The 18,633-nt window shown below is 44.9% G+C and overlaps 2 protein-coding genes across 2 annotated transcripts; both read left to right on the top strand.

The window, feature by feature from the left end:
* Nucleotides 1-2,558: 2,558 nt before the first annotated feature.
* Nucleotides 2,559-7,043, top strand: LOC123050832 (RHOMBOID-like protein 10, chloroplastic). The gene is made up of 10 exons (XM_044473561.1): nt 2,559-2,714; nt 4,213-4,433; nt 4,680-4,966; nt 5,091-5,145; nt 5,250-5,330; nt 5,436-5,532; nt 5,646-5,713; nt 6,321-6,419; nt 6,535-6,579; nt 6,676-7,043. The coding sequence occupies exons 2-10, from the start codon at nt 4,311-4,313 to the stop codon at nt 6,862-6,864; spliced, it is 1,044 nt and encodes a 347-aa protein (XP_044329496.1). The 5' UTR covers nt 2,559-2,714; nt 4,213-4,310; the 3' UTR covers nt 6,865-7,043.
* Nucleotides 7,044-7,654: 611 nt separating this feature from the next.
* Nucleotides 7,655-11,005, top strand: LOC123050833 (RHOMBOID-like protein 10, chloroplastic). Its single transcript, XM_044473562.1, has 9 exons — nt 7,655-7,800; nt 7,902-8,191; nt 8,393-8,447; nt 8,592-8,672; nt 8,773-8,869; nt 8,964-9,031; nt 10,247-10,345; nt 10,429-10,473; nt 10,587-11,005. The coding sequence occupies exons 1-9, from the start codon at nt 7,714-7,716 to the stop codon at nt 10,773-10,775; spliced, it is 1,011 nt and encodes a 336-aa protein (XP_044329497.1). The 5' UTR covers nt 7,655-7,713; the 3' UTR covers nt 10,776-11,005.
* Nucleotides 11,006-18,633: the final 7,628 nt, after the last annotated feature.

The raw sequence follows: 18,633 nt of genomic DNA, 5'->3' as shown, positions 1-18,633 counted from the left end.
TCTATTAATTAATTAGCTACCTAACACAATCATCAAAACAGCAATCCATTACAAATATGTGATTTATTTACCATGTCGAAGCTATTTGGAGAGATGCCACTGATACGTCTCTGTCGTATCTATAGTTTCTAATTGTTTCATGCCATTATCCTACTACTTCCACATACTTTTGGCCAAAATTTACATGGTTTTTTAGACTAACATATTAATCCAGTACCCAGTGCCAGTTCTTGTTTGTTACATGTCTTTTGTTTCGCAGAAAATATATATCAAATGAAGTCCAAACGCGAGAATTTTCTATACTGCGCTCTGCGCACTGGTAGAAGACACACCGTGCATGTTATGGTAAGCCCAAGTCAGGGCGGCCTTTTTTAAATTTGTTTTTTATTTTTTGTTTTCCTTTTCCGTCTTTGTTTTTTTATTTAAATAATTTGGGACTTTAAGAAAGTTCCAAACATTAACAAATGAATTTTGAAATAAAATATTGGATAATTCATAAATGTGGATGGATTCAGAAAATATTCATGATTTTTAAAAATGTTCGCATATTCAAAAAATGTTCGCACTTTTGAAAACAAATGTTCGGGAAATCATAAAATGTTGATGATTTCTTAAAAAAGTTCGTGTATTAAAAAATATTAATGAAATTGAATAAAATTTCGCCAATTCATAAAATCTTCATGAATTGAAAAGTATCCTAGAAATTAAAAAAAATATGTGGCGTATAAAATAGTTTGTTGATTCATAAAATGCTCACAAATTGAAAAAAGATCATGCATTTCAAAAATGTTCGTTAAATCAAAAAAATGTTCGTGAATTTCCAAAATTGTTCCACCTATTTTCAAAAAAATGGTCGTCAATTCTAGAAATATTCACAATTTAAACAAAATGTTTGCAAATCGTATAAAATGTTCATGAATACAATTCCTTTTTCATGATTTTAGAAAATGTTCGAAAATCTGTAAAAATCTGCATGAATCTGAAAATTGTTTACAATTTCAGATATGTTCACGACTTTAAAAATTGTTCACAATTTCACGAAAATGAGAATGAGTGTATCTCGGTGATGCAGCAAAATATGGTCATGACGATTGAAGATTATAATTTTTTTTTCTTCCGTTACAACATACGGGCCGTTTTGCTAGTCTGGATTATAAAACATGCTGACAATCGATTGTGGTTCTGATTCATGAGGGTCAATTACCGGAGCGGGTCGGAAGGGTGCAATTACACGTGTGTAGTGCGCACGCGCACCATGCATGCACGTACAAGCGTGGGGCTGCTCGATGGATGGATGTATCTATATTCTCGTAGCATCATCATGTTCCATATGCATGGAGTGAGATGCTCTTTGGTTTGCTCATTGGTTCATCCAAATATGCATATGCAGCAGGTGATGTCGCATTTGTTCATCTGCATAACCTAATTAATGATGCCCTTGGGCTGTGGTCATAGCAAACAGAAGGCAATTAGTAAGGGCATTTTCAAGGCTGACCCACAAATTCTTTCCCGCATCCGTCTGAGGACCCGCGGGGGGGGGGGGGGGGGGGGGGAGTCCACGGACACAAATGCGGGAGCCGGCCATCAAACGCTAACCACATGCATTTCAAACCGGGTTTCAACTAAGCGGATGAAATTCATGCGAACCGGCTGGTTTTCGTATAAACCGAATGAAATTCATTAAATTTTGGATAATTTTTAACTGAATCATACTCTAAACTTAATCTAAATGATCATCGGCGCCCGTTCGCATGTCCAACCGTGAGCCTCGAGAAGTGAAGCCTCCGGCTCTTGCCTTCACCTTCTCCAGTTCCGCCGCGGCGCTCTCCAGTTCTGCCTCCACCACCGCAGCCTGACCGGCTAATCGGTCGGCGATGATCAGTCCGCCAAACTTAGTTTCAGCGGGAGGGAAGGAGCGATGGCCTTATTGGGACCTAAGCGACGGCGACCTACCATGCACTACTCTTCCTTGCTGCCAACGGCGCTGCACACGTGCTGGCTTCGTGGTCGTGATGGCAGGTTGCGGCCGTTGTGGAGCTGAAGTTGTCCTCCTCGTCATCGTTCTTGCCGAATACCTCGTCCGCCGCCTCGACAATCTCCCTGTAGGCGGCCTGTAATAATTCCGCCAGATGTGGTACCGCCAGCGGTAGCGATGGATGTCGAGTGCGGAGCGGTAGGATTCGAGCAGCGCCTTCTGTTCCGCCACGTCCACCTATGGCGCGATGGTCGTGCCCAGGGGTGGAGCCAGCGCAATTCGACCCAATGGATTTTTCACGCCACGTACATGCATACACCTTGTCGCTGGTATGAACCCAGTAGAAAATCTTAGTTCAACCCATCAAGCTAGCACCACGGCCAGAAGCCTCTCAGCCCATAAATTCTTTTTTTTTACTGGCTCCGCCCGTAAACTCTTTAAAACATCAATGGTCCAACCAAAAGCCCACAGCTATTTCTCAAAAAACAAAAGAAGCCCACAGGTAAATGTGAAGGCATAGGATGCCATCCGCCGCGCAGCAGGCTCGGCCGTTCGATTACATACCATGTATACGCAAGTAACGCAACAGGCTACACGCCTCGCGTCTCCTTCTCGTCTCTCCCATTGCGGCGGCTAGCCGGCAGGCCGAGCCGACCGCGGCCGGCAACTGAAGTACAAACTGAAGAACGAGGTTACATCGGCCCTCTGCGCATGTGTTTTAGCCCAGTACACCTTTACGGTATTACTCTTTGCCCTAAGTTTCTTACTGCGTTTTCCCTGAACTGATCTAGGTTTTGAAACGATGTTTTTCAAAGAGAAATTGATCACCACGTTCAGATAATGATGCAGACTCTTCAAGGCCACCCGTTAGATGTAAACAAACTGCATCAAAAGTCATTGCTTCAAATAATCTTCCAAGGCCTTCTGTGTAGAGAGAAACTAATTTAGATGCTTGGCCGATCGGAAGAGAATCTAATATTAGACCAGAAATCCTAAGATGCTCGTCGAGGAGATGGAGGTTGTAGCTAGGCCTGGTCGGCCTGCACCTGCCGGAACTTGGCCTCCCGCTCCTCCCGCACCATGTCCGTGTAGTGGGCACGGGCCTCACCGATGGTGATGCCGGCCTGCACAGGCGAGGAGGATGGCGCCGGCTCATCCTCGGCCGCGTCCTCCATTTGGACGTCGTCGGCCTCCGTCTGCCTGCCGGCCTACCAGCCGGCAACAATGGCCGTCGTCTCCCTCTTATGCTCAGACGAGAGGCTGTCCCAGACGGCTTTGAGTGTGAGGAGACCATGGCAGGCGTGGTGCCGTGAGGAGAAAGAGACCGGAGGAGGATGACTGTGGCTATGGCCGGGGATGGAGTTTATATAGCGGGCGGATTGCAATGGGTCGCGGTAGTATGGTTAATGGTGGGCAGCAGACAGACGGACGGGTGGCACCAGAGTAGGTTCCTCGGCACCGCATATCATTAATGTAGGGCGGCGGATCGACGGGGTGTCGTTTGACGCAGAGCAGTCGCCTGCATCGGGAAGCGGCACGGGCGGCGCTCTCGGTCGGTGTGCCACTTTAATGCCGGCGCACTCAGAGGTCGCGGCCGCTCTGACCGGTCATGAATTTGGCATTGACGCTCTAGAGTAGCGCCGTTTTGGGAGGGAAGCGCGCGCGGGCGAGGGAGGGGTTAATGGTGGGCCAAGGCAGTCAGAAACGGACGTGGTAGCGGTCCGGACGCCCGCAAAGCCCCCTAGTTTGTCTTGGTTTATGAGGAAAAGTGTGTCCGGACCATCGAATGGGCCGATACAAAACCGTGTTGGATGGCACAACACATTGAGACCGCATGGTCCGAACAGTTATAGATGGTTTAAGGGTCTGCGTTGGAGATGCCCTCCTAGTAGGAGTAAGTTGGCTAAAGATGGCATATATAAAGAAAATAAAACCAAACAATCAGACTGTCCTCTCCGATGGAAAGACAAACTACTATTCGTAAAGTGAACAGTCCCGTTCGAAACGCTTATGGAGTATAACTTTTTGGATCTGTTTAGGACATATCTAGATGTGCTCCTGCTATTGCACATCTAAATGACTCAATCAAATATAAATAAAATGGGAAGAGAATAAAGAAAAATACCTACATGAATTGTTGCGTAAGATCAATGATGTTGAATTTAAATGTACAATATTTATAGCACATCTAGACGTGCTTTAGCAAAACTTTAACTTTTTCATCCTTGACTTCCAAGCTAAGCGAGATACACAACATATTAATTGATCTCCGTCAAAACGAGAGGCCTGCCTGCACGTACGTGGTATTCTTGTCTACAACGCCGTCCCCATTGCCATGGCGACGCGGCTGCTGCTCCGACTCCGCTCCATCAGCCAGCCTCTTCCTCCGGCACATATTCCCGTCTCCTGCTCTTCGGCTGCCCAACTCGGAAATTGTGTCCTTCACTGCTCGCCGCCGGTACGTTTCTACTAAAGCAAAGACACTTTTTTGAAACTCATTTTGAGACGGAGGCAGTATATGCCTTACATATTTACTGTTACATGATTGCTTGCACCGGGCCACATATGGACCTATAATATATATATTTGGGGTACATTACTTGTCATGCAACTTAATTTCATGCTCTTTCACGCTTTCATGTGCATGGTTGCTTGGTTTATTTACTTTTATGGGCGTTTTTATTGATCATCTGTTTAATCATAGGGCATGCGGGAACTTCATGTCTTGCCAAGAGCAGTACCCAACAACAGTCGGTGGTTTGGAGGAGGATCACGTTGGCATTCTTCGTCGTCCAAGCCACCCCGCCCTCGCCGCATCCTCACGAATGTGCTCTTTGCTGCGTCCTTCTCCGCTGCCGGCCTTCTCATCGATGACACATCATCGGAGGATAAGCAGAAATCGCCGCCCATGGGCCCAATTGATACTGGAAGCAACAAGAAGAAGACTCACAAGAGGGACTGCACCAACGCTCTTCTCGCCATCAATGTCATGTACGTGACCCAGTGTTAAACTTTAGTTATCCTTCTATTTTTTGAATCAAAGTGGCTTCTTAATTTAGGCATCCGCTTGTTGAAATCTTGTTCCTCCTTTTTTGCTTGCTCGCTCGCGTCGAAGGGTTTACGTCATGGATGTAGCAGCAAGAGGGAGGCTTTCTCTGTGCGGAGCTATGGTAGGTTTGTACAATCTGTGGGTTCAAACTCCATTCAAGTGTATTTGCAGGTCAATATTAATTAATGCTGAACTAATCCGAGATGATTTTGCCATGGATTGAAGGTCAACGAGATGGTCAAGAAAGGGCAGATCTGGCGTTTGGTGACACCATGTTTCCTTCATGGTGGTCTTATTCATCTTGGGGTACATGTTCCTGCTTGTTTCAGTTGGCATTAATGTTACACTCTTAGATAATTCATTGCAGCTGCTAACTAACTACATATATATCATCGTGATGATCCATGCTAGGTAAATAATCTCGCTTTGCATGATATTGGGCCTATGGTGGAAGAGGTCACTGGCCCTGCAAGATTTCTAACTATTTATTTCACTTCGGCATTGGCAGGTAGGTGTTTCTTCATCCTTTACCTCTCCCCTTTGGATAACGCATAATATTTGCTATTTTTGTAGTATTCATGTGATAACCGACTCTTTGTATTGTCAAAATTGTTATAACAGGTTCATTCATGAGTTACTGTGCTGGCATCGGATCTTCTGTTGGTGCGTCCACTGCTATTTGTGGATTGGTATGTTCGTTTATTGGAAAGCATACATCTTTAGAAATTTGTGCTTAACCGCTTAACCCCATAGTGATTTATAATTTGCCTAGGAATATGACATTATTGTGAACTAGCCACTTACAGATGAGAACATGGGCTTTGTTTCCACAGTTTTCTATAATTAAGCTTCTATTGACTAAAACCGTCACATCAAGGTGCATGATTCAACTGATCAGAGATTGCTCTCGTCCTCTACATAGATAGAATGCACATTATCAAAAGCATGGAAATAAAGTGTGAGCCCTCTTGTTCTATTGAACCAAATATAGTGCCTTGGAACCTAAGTAATTTGTTCTGCATTAATAGGTATTGCCACACCACACATTTAGTCAACAACCTAAAACCCACATGCATAATATAGATATATTCTGAATGTCAAAATCTTGTATCCCTCACATGGTTTTTTTGTATGACATATTTTTCTTCTAAAGGTAAATGTTAAAAGAATTATGTGACCTACATATACAACATATTTCCTACTTGTGATTACCACCATTGTATTTTGTAACCGGGCCAAGTCATTAAGATGGAATTTCTTGCTTCTCACTACACTACCTTCTATCTTGATGATCAGATTGGTGCACAAGCTGTTTATATGTGGAGGCACCGAAACCATTTGGAGAAAACAAATGTAACTTTAGGGCGAATTGCATTTGATGTTGTAATCAATGCGGTACGTAGTGATTTACTTCTTCGATCATTTGATTATAAGCTTAGTTTGTCTTCTCTTTTCTGCCATGCGTTTGTTGAATTTCATGTGCAGATCTCATATGTTTGTTTGTGTGCAGGGCGTTGGCCTCTACGTAATGAAACGCATAGACAACTGGGGTCATGTAGGTCTCCTAATTAATAACTCTATCCATGTAATCCATGCAGCGATATTGTATGAAATGCTTAATTAGTTTATACTTGGGTTGATTCACATGCAGTTAGGAGGCTTGCTTGCGGGAGTGGCTGTTGAATGTTTTGTCGGTCCACATTGGAAGAAGCTAGGTGTTGCAGAGGATAGAACGAAGGTGATCCAAGACAGGGCACCTCTTGCTCGGCTAACCAATGGTGGTATAAGACCACAAAAAACAGTCTTTACTGAGACAGAAGAAGGGTTGTTCGCAAAGTGAAACACATGCATATTCCAGCCTCGAAAGTTGACTTGTTTTGGTGAGACTAGTCGATGGATTGGAGCTAACCCATTGTACTGCTTCGGAAGAGTCCAGACTACTTATGATATTGTTACTAGTCCAAAGTCACCTGATATATATAGTATTTACCTTGGTTAACTATGTAGGAGTAACTAAAGCCTGCTTTTAGTTCATGAATAATTCATGGTTCATACAGCAAATTGTGTGTCTATCTATGTTCTTCAAGTACACCAGTTCTCAAAAGGAAGAGTTAAAATGTGCACCATATAGAGTGAATTATGGAAAACACGATCTTCTATATATCCATCTAAAGTAGACACTGGTAACAGATAAATATTTCACTGTCGATACCCAAGTATGTTGAGAATAACATCTCAAAAAAAGTATGTTGAAATAACATACCCTGATTTCACCCGAAAACATTAGATCTATGTGTTTTGGGTCTATTTAGTTCGTGGCCAGATATAGGGAACGGGTATCGGCACTGAAAAAAAAACAAATTGCTTGCATTTGCGGATTTCTAGTGTCTAGAGGAGTGCCCATGGCAAGCGTGCACTCGCCGCTGCCCAGAAGGAAAGGCCGGCGCTGCGTGTATCGATTGATGCAGAGCCCGAGATGATCTCCTTTTTTCTGAAAGAAAAATAGGGCAGCGCAGATATGACTACTCTAAGCGGAAATACCCTTCCTAGACAAAAGAGTCCCGTTGGAAACGGTCCTAATAAAACCATCTCTATCCGCCGACATTACATTATTACCATGATGATAATAATCATAACGAACGGCCTGCGGGCACACACGTAGGCTATCTCGTCTACTTCGCCCGTGGCCATGGCGACGCCGATGCGGCTGCTGCTCCAGCTTCACTACTTCAGACGGCCTCCTCATGCCGCCCATCTCCTCCGCCGCTCGTCGCCGGTACGTACCGTTTCTTCTTTCTATACGCATGCCCGCTCTTTCACTTTAACCGATCTGGACCCATGGTTCGCGGCTGAACTTTGCACTCCATGGATGCGCAGGCCATGCGGCACCTTCACGTCGCCTCGCCGCGGGCAGCAGGCAACAGCAGCATCCGGTGGTTCGGACGATCACATGCCCATCCGCCGTCGTCGTCGCCGCCGCCACTGCCCCACAACCGCATCCACAGGGCGTTAGCGAATACCTTGGCCTGCACTTCTGCTGCTGCCCTCCTTGCCGGGAGCGGGAACGGGAACGACGACACATCAGATGACCAAGAGCTACCACACGACCATGGAGGTGACAGGGAGAAGAGGCGGTGGACCGATGTTCTCATCGCTGTTTGCATCATGTACGTTAGTGATCGAGTCAGTCAATGCTAAATATATTGTGCATACACGATGGTTTCATTTTCCTTTTTTACATGCATGCATGGTTTCCAATAGCATTGACTCTCAGCATCCTCTCAATCTTCTGCTTTCTCATCACCAAATAAATGAAAGGAGCTTATTTCTTACGTTGATATTTTTTTCCTGCTTACCTCGAATTGAAGGGTTCATGGTGTGGATGTCGCAACAAAAGGAAGGCTTGATGTGTGGGGAACTAAGGTAGGTTTGTCATGTCCGTTTTTCTTTCTGATCAACCGGAATTAGCGTTGAAAATTCATTCTAGTGTATTTACTATGTGTATTGTATGTGGATTGTCATGCACCAATGATGCTGAATGCAACAATTAATGATTAATAATTGAAGGACAACGCCCTAATCAGAAAAGGGGAAATATGGCGTCTGCTCACATCATCTTTTCTACACGGGGGTATTATCCACATCGGAGTACGTGTTCCTTCCTCTTTATTTTTGTCCAACTGAGAGTACAGACATGGCGCCCCATTGCTAACTTCATCTATATCATCGCGATCGGTGATGGATGCAGTTAAATATGTTCTCTTTGGATGATATCGGGCCTCTGGTGGAAGAGGCTATTGGCCCTGCAAGATTTCTAGCTATTTATTGCACTTCAACACTGGCAGGTACTCCTATTTATTTGTCCTTCACCTGTTTTCAATAATCTTGTGTCAAAAAGAATCCATGAATGTACTTATGTTTCTCTCTGTATTCATACAGGTTCACTGATGAGTTATTTGTTTACTCCCAAACCCTCTGTTGGTGCCTCCGATGCAATATGTGGATTGGTATGCCTCTTGTTGCCAAATGCAATTTTTAGCTTTTTCGTTTCTTGTTGCAGTACGAAAATCGTATGTGCTTAACTCTACAATGCTTCATAATTTAATATGAATAGGACATTATCATGAACTAGCCGCTTACAGGTTGTAACACTGATGGATAATCTATTGATTGTTGTTTCACGTTTTTGGGTAATGGAAGCTTCAATCGACTTAAATCGTTACGTTCAAGGTGATGCAACTGACCACTGATCACTCCTGCAACCCTGCCTTCTGCATAGCTAGATTGAATGTTGCCAAAAACAAGTAGAGAGTTTATTACATGATAATAATCCCATCAAGGAGAAAAAATATCTTCACCTGGTTACTATTTCGACTGAACACAAGGCAGAACCTGCACCACATGCACATATCTGCACTAGCGTATGTCTTTGACATCAATCACAACACCACCCTCTTCGAGATTTCGACCCTTGGAAATTCATTCCACCAAATAACTTTGAACTTCAACTGTGCAATCATATCCTACTTAAGGTGTTCTAAAAATTTTGGGATGCAAGAAATGCAATAGTCATCTGCAAAGTGGGTCAACATAGCTATCGTTAATCAAGAACATTTTACAAGGTTTTATTCTCTACCTCATTGATATAGATAACAAAGCCATAATGATGTTGCCAATTCTTAGCTAACGTACCTCTCATCACGCACAAGCGTACCTATGTTATTCTTGGTTGTGTGCCCGCGTTGATTTTTTAAAAAGGTTCCAATCTACTAAAGTAGATTATATGGATGCAGAAAAAGCTTTTTATTTTAGGATTAAGTCATTTATGCTTTGCTAGATCTACATAAGGTGGTAGAGCACCAATACAAAGCTACTACCACCATCCATGATATATAAGACACACTCCTTAACTAACCACTGCATGCTGAAGGGCACGTAAGATGGTTATTTTGATGGATTTAGTTGTATGATGAAACACGAATGTTTGGTTAAGCATATGAGGACTAAATCGAAAAATATGGTTTACTGTATTAGTTATTGTAGTGGGTCTTTTACTATGCATAATAATGTTTGCATTTTGAGGTGGATCTTTTCTATGCATGCTTGCATGTTGAGGTGGCATGTGTGCATGTTGAGAGAATTAGTTTACTGGGAAACTATTTAGTTTTATACATATATAGGATCTCATTGTTTCATCCACCTTTGTTTCTCTCGATGGCCAGATTAGCGCGCACGCTGTTTATATGTCGAGGCATCGAGGGCATTTGGAAAAGGCACAAGAAAATCTAGAGGAAATCGCATTTGTGATTTTCATGAACCTGGTACATGCCGATTTATTCACAATTTCACTTGATTGATTTTGATATTTGTCCCCCATATGCCGATCTCATGTGTTTTTTTACAGTGCATTGGCCTCCTCTTACGGCGCATCATTGACAACTGGGCTCATGTAGGTCTCCTTAATGATTAATCTTTTCTCTACACAATTTATGATTCATTCGGCAACAATTTAGATGAAATGAAATGATTGATTAGCTTATACTTGGGTTGATTCACATGCAGCTAGGAGGCTTGCTTGGGGGAGCGGCCATGGGATGGTTTGTCGGACCAAATTGGAGCGGCGGACCAGTGTATGTTGCAGAGGATGGAGCAATTGTGTTCCAAGATAGGGCGCCTCTTGCTCAGCTAATCAAGGGTACTAGAAGGCTAACCAAATGGAATGATGCATGTAACGAACAACCTGACACCTAATTTGCTCCGATGTGTGCAAATACCTAATGTATATCAGGAAGATAGAGACCTAGCAAAGTGCAAACAGTCGTTACATACTCTAGATTTCTCCCAGTAGAACAGTTGGAGCACGTCGCAGTCTCCTAACCAAGTCTATACTTGCTGCGTGACAACACCGGGGGATTGTTGTACTTTTGTTTTGGACGGCCATCTTGTACCTATTAAAGCCACGTGACATATTTTTGTTAGTCAACAATGTAGTCACCTCCGCACGTGGTGTGCTATTGTATTCACCTTGCTTATAACAATATAACCAACACATGTCTTTGTTCATCGATAATTCATTGGCCGTACAGTGTTTGCGAGGACTGCTATTACGCTCTTCACGTATATCACGCATGGTCAAGAATACTGGAAGTGGTATGTTGACAAACCACACCAATCACCTGAGAACAACAACAACAACAACAACAACAACAAGATGAGAGAGAGAGAGAGAGAGAGAGAGAGAGACTAGTAGAAAAAGGCCCATTTGTCCTGGTTCCAGAGGCCCATTTGTCCCGGTTCTGGAACCGGGACTAAAGGGTCGGGACTAAAGGCTATGACCTTTAGTCCCGGTTCGCTTACGAACCGGGACAGGTGGGGCTCCACGTGGCAGGAGGGCCTTTGGTCCTGGTTGGTAACACCAACCAGACCCGAAAGCATCCACGCGTCAGCAGCTCAGGAGCTGGGATTTTTGTTTTTTTTTGAAGGGGGGGTGGAGGGTTAATTTAGGGGTTTTATATATTGTGTTAGCTAGCTAATAGAGAGAAGTGACCTTTCTTATCTCCATGCTTGGTCGATGCTACGTACTATACGTATAGAGAGAACTCGCGACACGCTAGCTAGTAAGCAAATGAAGGAAACCATTAAATATACAAGATTGTCATGAACATATACAGAGAGAAGTGATCGACCTCCTCCTTCTCCGAGAGATTGGTCGAACAACAAGTTTTTGTATATCTATCCGATGCTACTAGCTACATATATACAATATAAGATCCCTTACAATCCCTAACATCTGAAGTCAAGTTCCACATGGTATTCTCCGGTTTTATTGATGACGTGGTTAAGAAAGAATCCCGCCAATTCCTCTTGAGTGCTTTTATGCGATCATGTGGTAGGAGTTCATCCCGCATCTGGCAGAGCTAAATTGAAGAAGAGGGTCAATACATGTGTATGAATGAAACTGATCAACACAAATGATGATAATAAAATAAAATTGTGAATATTTTTGCTTACGCACTTCATATTGTTTTTCAGAGTACCCCCGCTTATTAGAGGCCGTCGCGTTGTAGATGAACTCGCAAACGTAGTATCCACAGAAATCATTTCCGGATTCCTGCCACAAGCACTTTATGAGAAATAGAGGTCAATCAAACTGATAAGCAAGAAGGCTAAATGGTATTGATGAAACTAGCTAGAATCAATGGGAGATGCGCGGAACTAGGTAGTAGTACTTACTTTCGGGTGTTTAAATCGCAACTCGGTCGTAGTCCCGGAGAAATTGTGGTAAACTCTTTCCAAACTCTGCCAGACAAAGAAAATAATTACTTGATATCAGGAAATGAACAAAGTTGCTGATATGGTGCGATAATGATCGATTGAACTTACTTCTCGAGCATTCGAGTCATGTTTGCATACTCATTGGGATCTTTTCGTCTGGAGTCTAAGACGGTTACTTCTCCCCGCTCAAGCTTAATCTCTAGGAGAATAAAGTGGAACCTGCGCACGCATGCATAACTCATCAGTTACATTACTATAACCTCGAGTAATAAGGGAAACCGAATATGCATAAGACAGTAACACTCACTTGAAGTTGTAAGGAAAGAGTATTTTATCTTTGCTTTGATTTTTGAGCAGCGATTTTTAGCAAGTTGTTCTCGGTTTATGAGACATTGTGTTTAACCGTAAATTCATGTATGACATTTGGGTTAATGAACCCAATGTCATAGATTTGTGCTTTTCTCCATTCGACGATCTTCAATCTGCATAATATAGTGAGGATAATTATATATACATGCAATGAAAGAGCTGAGCTATATATAAAGACTTGATTACAGAAAGTGTACTTACAGACAGTAGCAAGCCACGAGTGATTTGTCGAGGGCCTTTAGATTGTAGAACTGGAAAAACTCGTCAAAATCAACAGTTAACACATCTTGTCCAATGAAGTCGTGGTCATCTTTAATTCTCATCGTCAAAGCATCCTTCCCAGACTCGCTGCAGGTTTTCATGTACCATTGATGGAATCTTCACATCATCGTTGTTAGAGGAGGACTTCCATCTTTGACGAGAGGCTTCCCGTAATGGTATCTGAATTCGTCCACCTCCCTTGTATCAAAATGTGCATCGTCGGGCAGGTAATCACCAGGATTGGCACCGGGCACCATCCCCGGCAGATTTGCGATGATATCGCTAGACACATTGAGCGGGGGGCACGATTGGTTCTCCTGTTCTCCGAGCTGGGGAATTTTTTTCCCACTTCTTCATTCTGCTAACCTTTTGTCACTTGAAGTAGTTCCCGACCGGCGCGCTTCTTGCAATGTCTTTTTAAGACAGCGGGCATGGTTGTCATTCGGTGGAGGCGGTGGTGGTCGCTTCAGGGCACTGATAGTGCGCTGAACTTTCACGGAATCTATCTTCTCCTCCGGAGGTGGATGTTTCATAGCTCTTCGCATTTCAAAGAAGTCCTTCACTTGGGCTTCACCGATCTTCGCGTTTTCCTCCACGGTCATCTCGTATGGTAACTTCTCTAGAGGCTTGAGATATGGATCGAATCTGTATTGCCTCCCGCCTCTGGCTGTACTGCTAGACGTCGGAGCGGCGGCGTCTCTCTTCCGTTGCTGCTGGCGAGTAGTAGAAGGAGGCGCAGTGCTCCGACGCGCCGGAGCAGCCAGAGCGGCGGCTTTTGTCTTCCGCCGTTGCTGACGAGGCGGAGGAGGAGGCGGGCTGCTCGGACGCACCGGAGCAGGCGGAGTGCCGCCCTCACGTGCCGGAGAAGGAGGCGGAGTTCCCTGATCACTCGCCGGAGGAGGAGGAGGCGGAGTGCCCTGACGTGCCGGAGGAGGAGGCAGAGGCGTCCAGTTCGGAAGCTTGATGTGCTCCTTCCGCCATAGACATGGAGTCTTCAGAGCAAGACCCAGCTGAGTCTACCCTTCACCTTAGGGTGGTCAAGCTCGAGCTCCTCAAATCCCTCTGTTATTTCATCCACCATCACAACAGCATAGCCTTGTGGAATCGGACGGCAGTGAAAAGTTGTGTCAGGTTCAGGAGGTGCAACAGAGCCGACACCGCCTTGACTTTGAGGTTCTGCCATTGCGTCATAAGCTGGCAATGTTGAGCCTCCGTGATAGCATCCACGGGGTAGCTAGGAGCCGTGAAGTCAGGCTGCTGAACGAGCTCGGTGGAAGCCACGCTGCTTCTCTGCTGAGATGGCGGGGTAGCTTCTGGGGTAGCTCCGGCAGGTCGCTAGCTCTCAACTTGTGCCTCTAGCTTTTAGTACCCTTGCATCCAACTTCTGCAGTTCGCTCTGCTCCAGTTTCCTCTTCCTCTCCCGGGTTTTGTAACAGCCTGCGCCGGGAAACCTAACCTTCCACACAACGGAGCCTGGCGTGCCTCGTGTTCGTCCAGGGTGCTCAGGATTCCCGAGGGCCTCGGTGAGCTCGTCGTTCTCTCTGTCGGGAACGAACGTCCCTTGCTGCGCTGCGGCAATATACTTCTGAAGCTTCTTTACGGGTATTTCAAGTTGCTCATCCGTCCAAACACACTTCCCTGTTTCAGGGTCCAAGGTTCCCCCAACCCCGAAGAACCAAGTCCTTGAACGGTCTGGCCAGTTGAATGTCTCTGGTTCACCCCTTTAGCAAGCAGGTCATTCTCAGCCTTGTCCCACAATGGCCGGGCTTTGAGGTAGCCACCTGACCCCGTGCGATGGTGATACTCCTTCTTTGCAGCATTTATCTTGTTTGTCTCTGACATCTTCTTACTCTTCTCCGATGTCTTGTAGGACACAAATGCAGGCCAGTGATCTCTTATCTTCTCAAATCGGCCGGTGAATTCTAGAGTCTTCCCTTTGTCGACATACGTTGATTTCAACTCATTCTTCCACCTCCTGAATAGATCTACCATCTTCTTAAGAGCATGAGCCTTGACCAATGGCTCTATAACTGGCTTATCTGGATCCTCCTTTGGCGGTAGGGTGAAATTTGCCTTCAGCGTGGTCCAAAGATCATCTTTCTATCTATCTTTGACATAAGAAACTTTAGGGTCTTCGTTCTTAGGCTTATTCCATTGGTGGATGCTGATCGGGATCATGTCCCTAACAAGAACCCCGCACTGAGCAGAAAATGCTTCCTTGGTCCGGCTGGGTTCAATCGGTTGGCCATCGTTCGCGATTGCTGTGATCGTGAACCTTTCATCCTGGCGCAACCTTTTCTTCAGGCCTCGTCTCGTTACCGAAGTTTGGCTCGATCCGGAGGGCTAGAAAAGAAGAAAGAAGAGTTAATATGTGTACATACCAAAACAATTAATGCATCAATTAGCTAGTCAGCACAGGCTTAATTAATATATATACCTCACCGGACATTGCAACAGCTCCCTCCTCCGTTCGGTCACCGGAGCCGTCATCACGGTCTCCTTCTTCTACCGGCATTCAGTCACCGGAGCCATCATGATCATGTCCTTCCACCTCCATTGTTCGATCACCGGAGCCTGCTTCACCCTCTCCTTCCAGGCCATCGGTGTCGTTGAGAAACGACAAGACATCACGTCCGTCGCGGATTATGTCCCGCAACAACTCTTCTTGTTCTAAGTCTCTTTGATCCATAGTTTCTGCAAATATTACAACATGGCAATTAATATACAAACATGGCAGATGGATATATTAGTGGAAAACATAGACCTAGCTAGCTAATCACAACAAGGAATATTAATTAGTGGCCTCGACGCTTCTACGGTTTGGGGTGGCCTCGACAACGCTTCTAGGGTTTGGGGTGGCCTCGGCAACGCTTCTAGGGTTTGGGGTGGCCTCGACGCTTCTAGGGTTTGGGGTGGCCTCACGGCAACGCTTCTAGGGTTTGGGGTGGCCTCGATGCTTCTAGGGTTTGGGTGGCCTCGCGGCAATGCTTCTAGGGTTTGGGCCGGACTGCCTCTCTCATGAATGTCCGACGTCCGGACCGACAAGGCATTTAACAAAATGGCACCATTCTGGATGTGCAGAAAATGGTCCCTATTTTTCCTGATCTCATCTACCCTTCTATATGTCACGTTGTCTAGTGTCAAAGGATTCAAGAAAACCATGGCTTCATCATTAGCCGGAAGTAACAGGCGCATGATGGTATGAAGCTCTCCAACATTATTTTGGAACAGAGTCCTGATAGGATAATTCGCTTTTTGGCACGAAGTTCAGCAAGAGCCTTTCGAATATCGCTATTTGGAAGACCTTTGCTGAACTTCGTACCAAAAAGAGAATTATCCTATCAGGACTCTGTTCCAAAATAATTTTGGAGAGCTTCATACCATCATGCACCTGTTACTTCCGGCTAATTATGAAACCATGGATTTCTTCAATACTTTGACACAAGAGAACGTGCACATATAGAATGGTAGATGAGATAAGGAAAAATATGGATCAACTTAATTATGCACATCCATAATGGGGGCATTCTTGATAAATCTCTTATAAATCTCGAGAGAGTTTGTCGGGTAGGGGCGGGAGGGGGTAGGAGATCGATAATGTTTTTTTCTAGGGTTTGGGTGTCCTCGAGAGTTGGTCCAGCGAGGGGGTGCTCCCGTGGTCTAAAATCGGTCTATGCACGATAGAAACATTTTACCTTAGTAACTTAGAAAAAATGTTATCGGGGAGGGGGTATATCGACCCCCCCTCATGTCGAAGTTATCGGGGAGGGGGTATATCGACAACGACATACCCGATAAAAAATAAGAAGATGAAGAAGAAGAAAAAAAGAGAGGAGAAGAAGAAGGGATAGATCTATCCCTTCTTCTTCTCCTCTTTTTTTTCTTCTTCTTCCTCTTCTTATTTATTTCTCCTCTTCTTCCTCTCCTCTTCTTCTCCTTCTTCTTCTCCTTCTTCCTCTTCTTATTTTCCTTTTTCCTCTCCTTCTTTTTCTTCTTCTTCCTTCTTCCTTGTTACTCTTTTCTTCTTTTTCCTTATTTTCCTGTTTCCTCTCCACTAACCTAAAATGCACTAACAGTACAACTAACCTAAAATGCACTAAATCAACTATCATCTATCATATGAACAAAAAAAGCATATATATATGGAAAAAATCATCATATGAACAAAAACATTTAATACATATATGAAAAAAATCATCATATGAACAAAAAAAGCATACATCATCTATCATCAACATCATCATATCTATCATCAACATCATCTAACAAAATCTTATGAAAAAATGCATATATGAACAAGTAGGGTCAGACAAGGAGGCCGGTCGGACCGTAGCGCGGCGCGGCGCGGACCGGGGCGGTGACGGCGAGTGGGCGGTGACAGCGCGGGGCCGGTGACGGCGTCGGGCGTGTCGGCGAGGGCTCGGGCCGGGCAGGGGCGGCGTGGCGACGGCGTCGGGCAAGGGCGCGCGCGGCGACGAGAGCTCGGGGCAGGGGCGCGGCGACGGCGTCGTTGGCAGGGGCGCGGCGACGGTGTCGGAGGCAGGGGCGACGACGGTGACGGTGGGGTAGAGGGGCAGCCTGGCGGCGTCCTCGGAGGGATCAAAGAATTGAAACGAAATTTTTACAAGTGCTGCTTATATAGACAAAGCATTGGTCCCGATTCGTAGCACCAACCGGGACCAATGCACTCCTTTAGTCCCGGTTGGTGCCACCAACCGGGACCACGGGAAACAGAGACCTTTGGTCCCGGTTGGTGCCACGAATCGGTACCAATGCTCCCCTTTCGTCCCGGTTGCTGCTACCTGAAGGAAATATGCCCTAGAGGCAATAATAAAGTTATTATTTATTTCCTTCTATCATGATAAATGTTTATTATTCATGCTAGAATTGTATTAACCGGAAACTTGATACATGTGTGAATACATAGACAAACAGAGTGTCACTAGTATGCCTCTACTTGACTAGCTCGTTAATCAAAGATGGTTATGTTTCCTAGCCATAGACATGAGTTGTCATTTGATTAACGAGATCACCTCATTAGGAGAATGACGTGATTGACTTGACCCATTCCGTTAGCTTAGCACCCGATCGTTTAGTATGTTGTTATTGCTTTCTTCATGACTTATACATGTTCCTATGACTATGAGATTATGCAACTCCCGTTTACCGGAGGAACACTTTGTGTGCTACCAAACGTCACAACGTAAATGGGTGATTATAAAGGTGCTCTACAGGTGTCTCCAAAGGTACTTGTTGGGTTGGCGTATTTCGAGATTAGGATTTGTCACTCCAATTGTCGGAGAGGTATCTCTGGGCCCACTCGGTAATGCACATCACTATAAGCCTTGCAAGCACTGTGACTAATGAGCTAGTTGCGGGATGATGTATTACGGAACGAGTAAAGAGACTTGCCGGTAACGAGATTGAACTAGGTATCGAGATACCGACGATCGAATCTCGGGCAAGTAACATACCGATGACAAAGGGAACAACGTATGTTGTTATGCGGTCTGACCGATAAAGATCTTCGTAGAATATGTGGGAGCCAATATGGGCATCCAGGTCCCGCTATTGGTTATTGACCGGAGACGTGTCTCGGTCATGTCTACATAGTTCTCGAACCCGTAGGGTCCGCACGCTTAACGTTACGTTGACAGTTCTATTGAGTTTTGATGTACCGAAGGAGTTCGGAGTCCCGGATGAG

The sequence above is a fragment of the Triticum aestivum genome, chromosome 2D (assembly GCF_018294505.1).
Source record: "Triticum aestivum cultivar Chinese Spring chromosome 2D, IWGSC CS RefSeq v2.1, whole genome shotgun sequence".
Classification (NCBI taxonomy): Eukaryota; Viridiplantae; Streptophyta; class Magnoliopsida; order Poales; family Poaceae; genus Triticum; species Triticum aestivum.
This window is presented reverse-complemented; position numbering and strand designations above follow the sequence as displayed.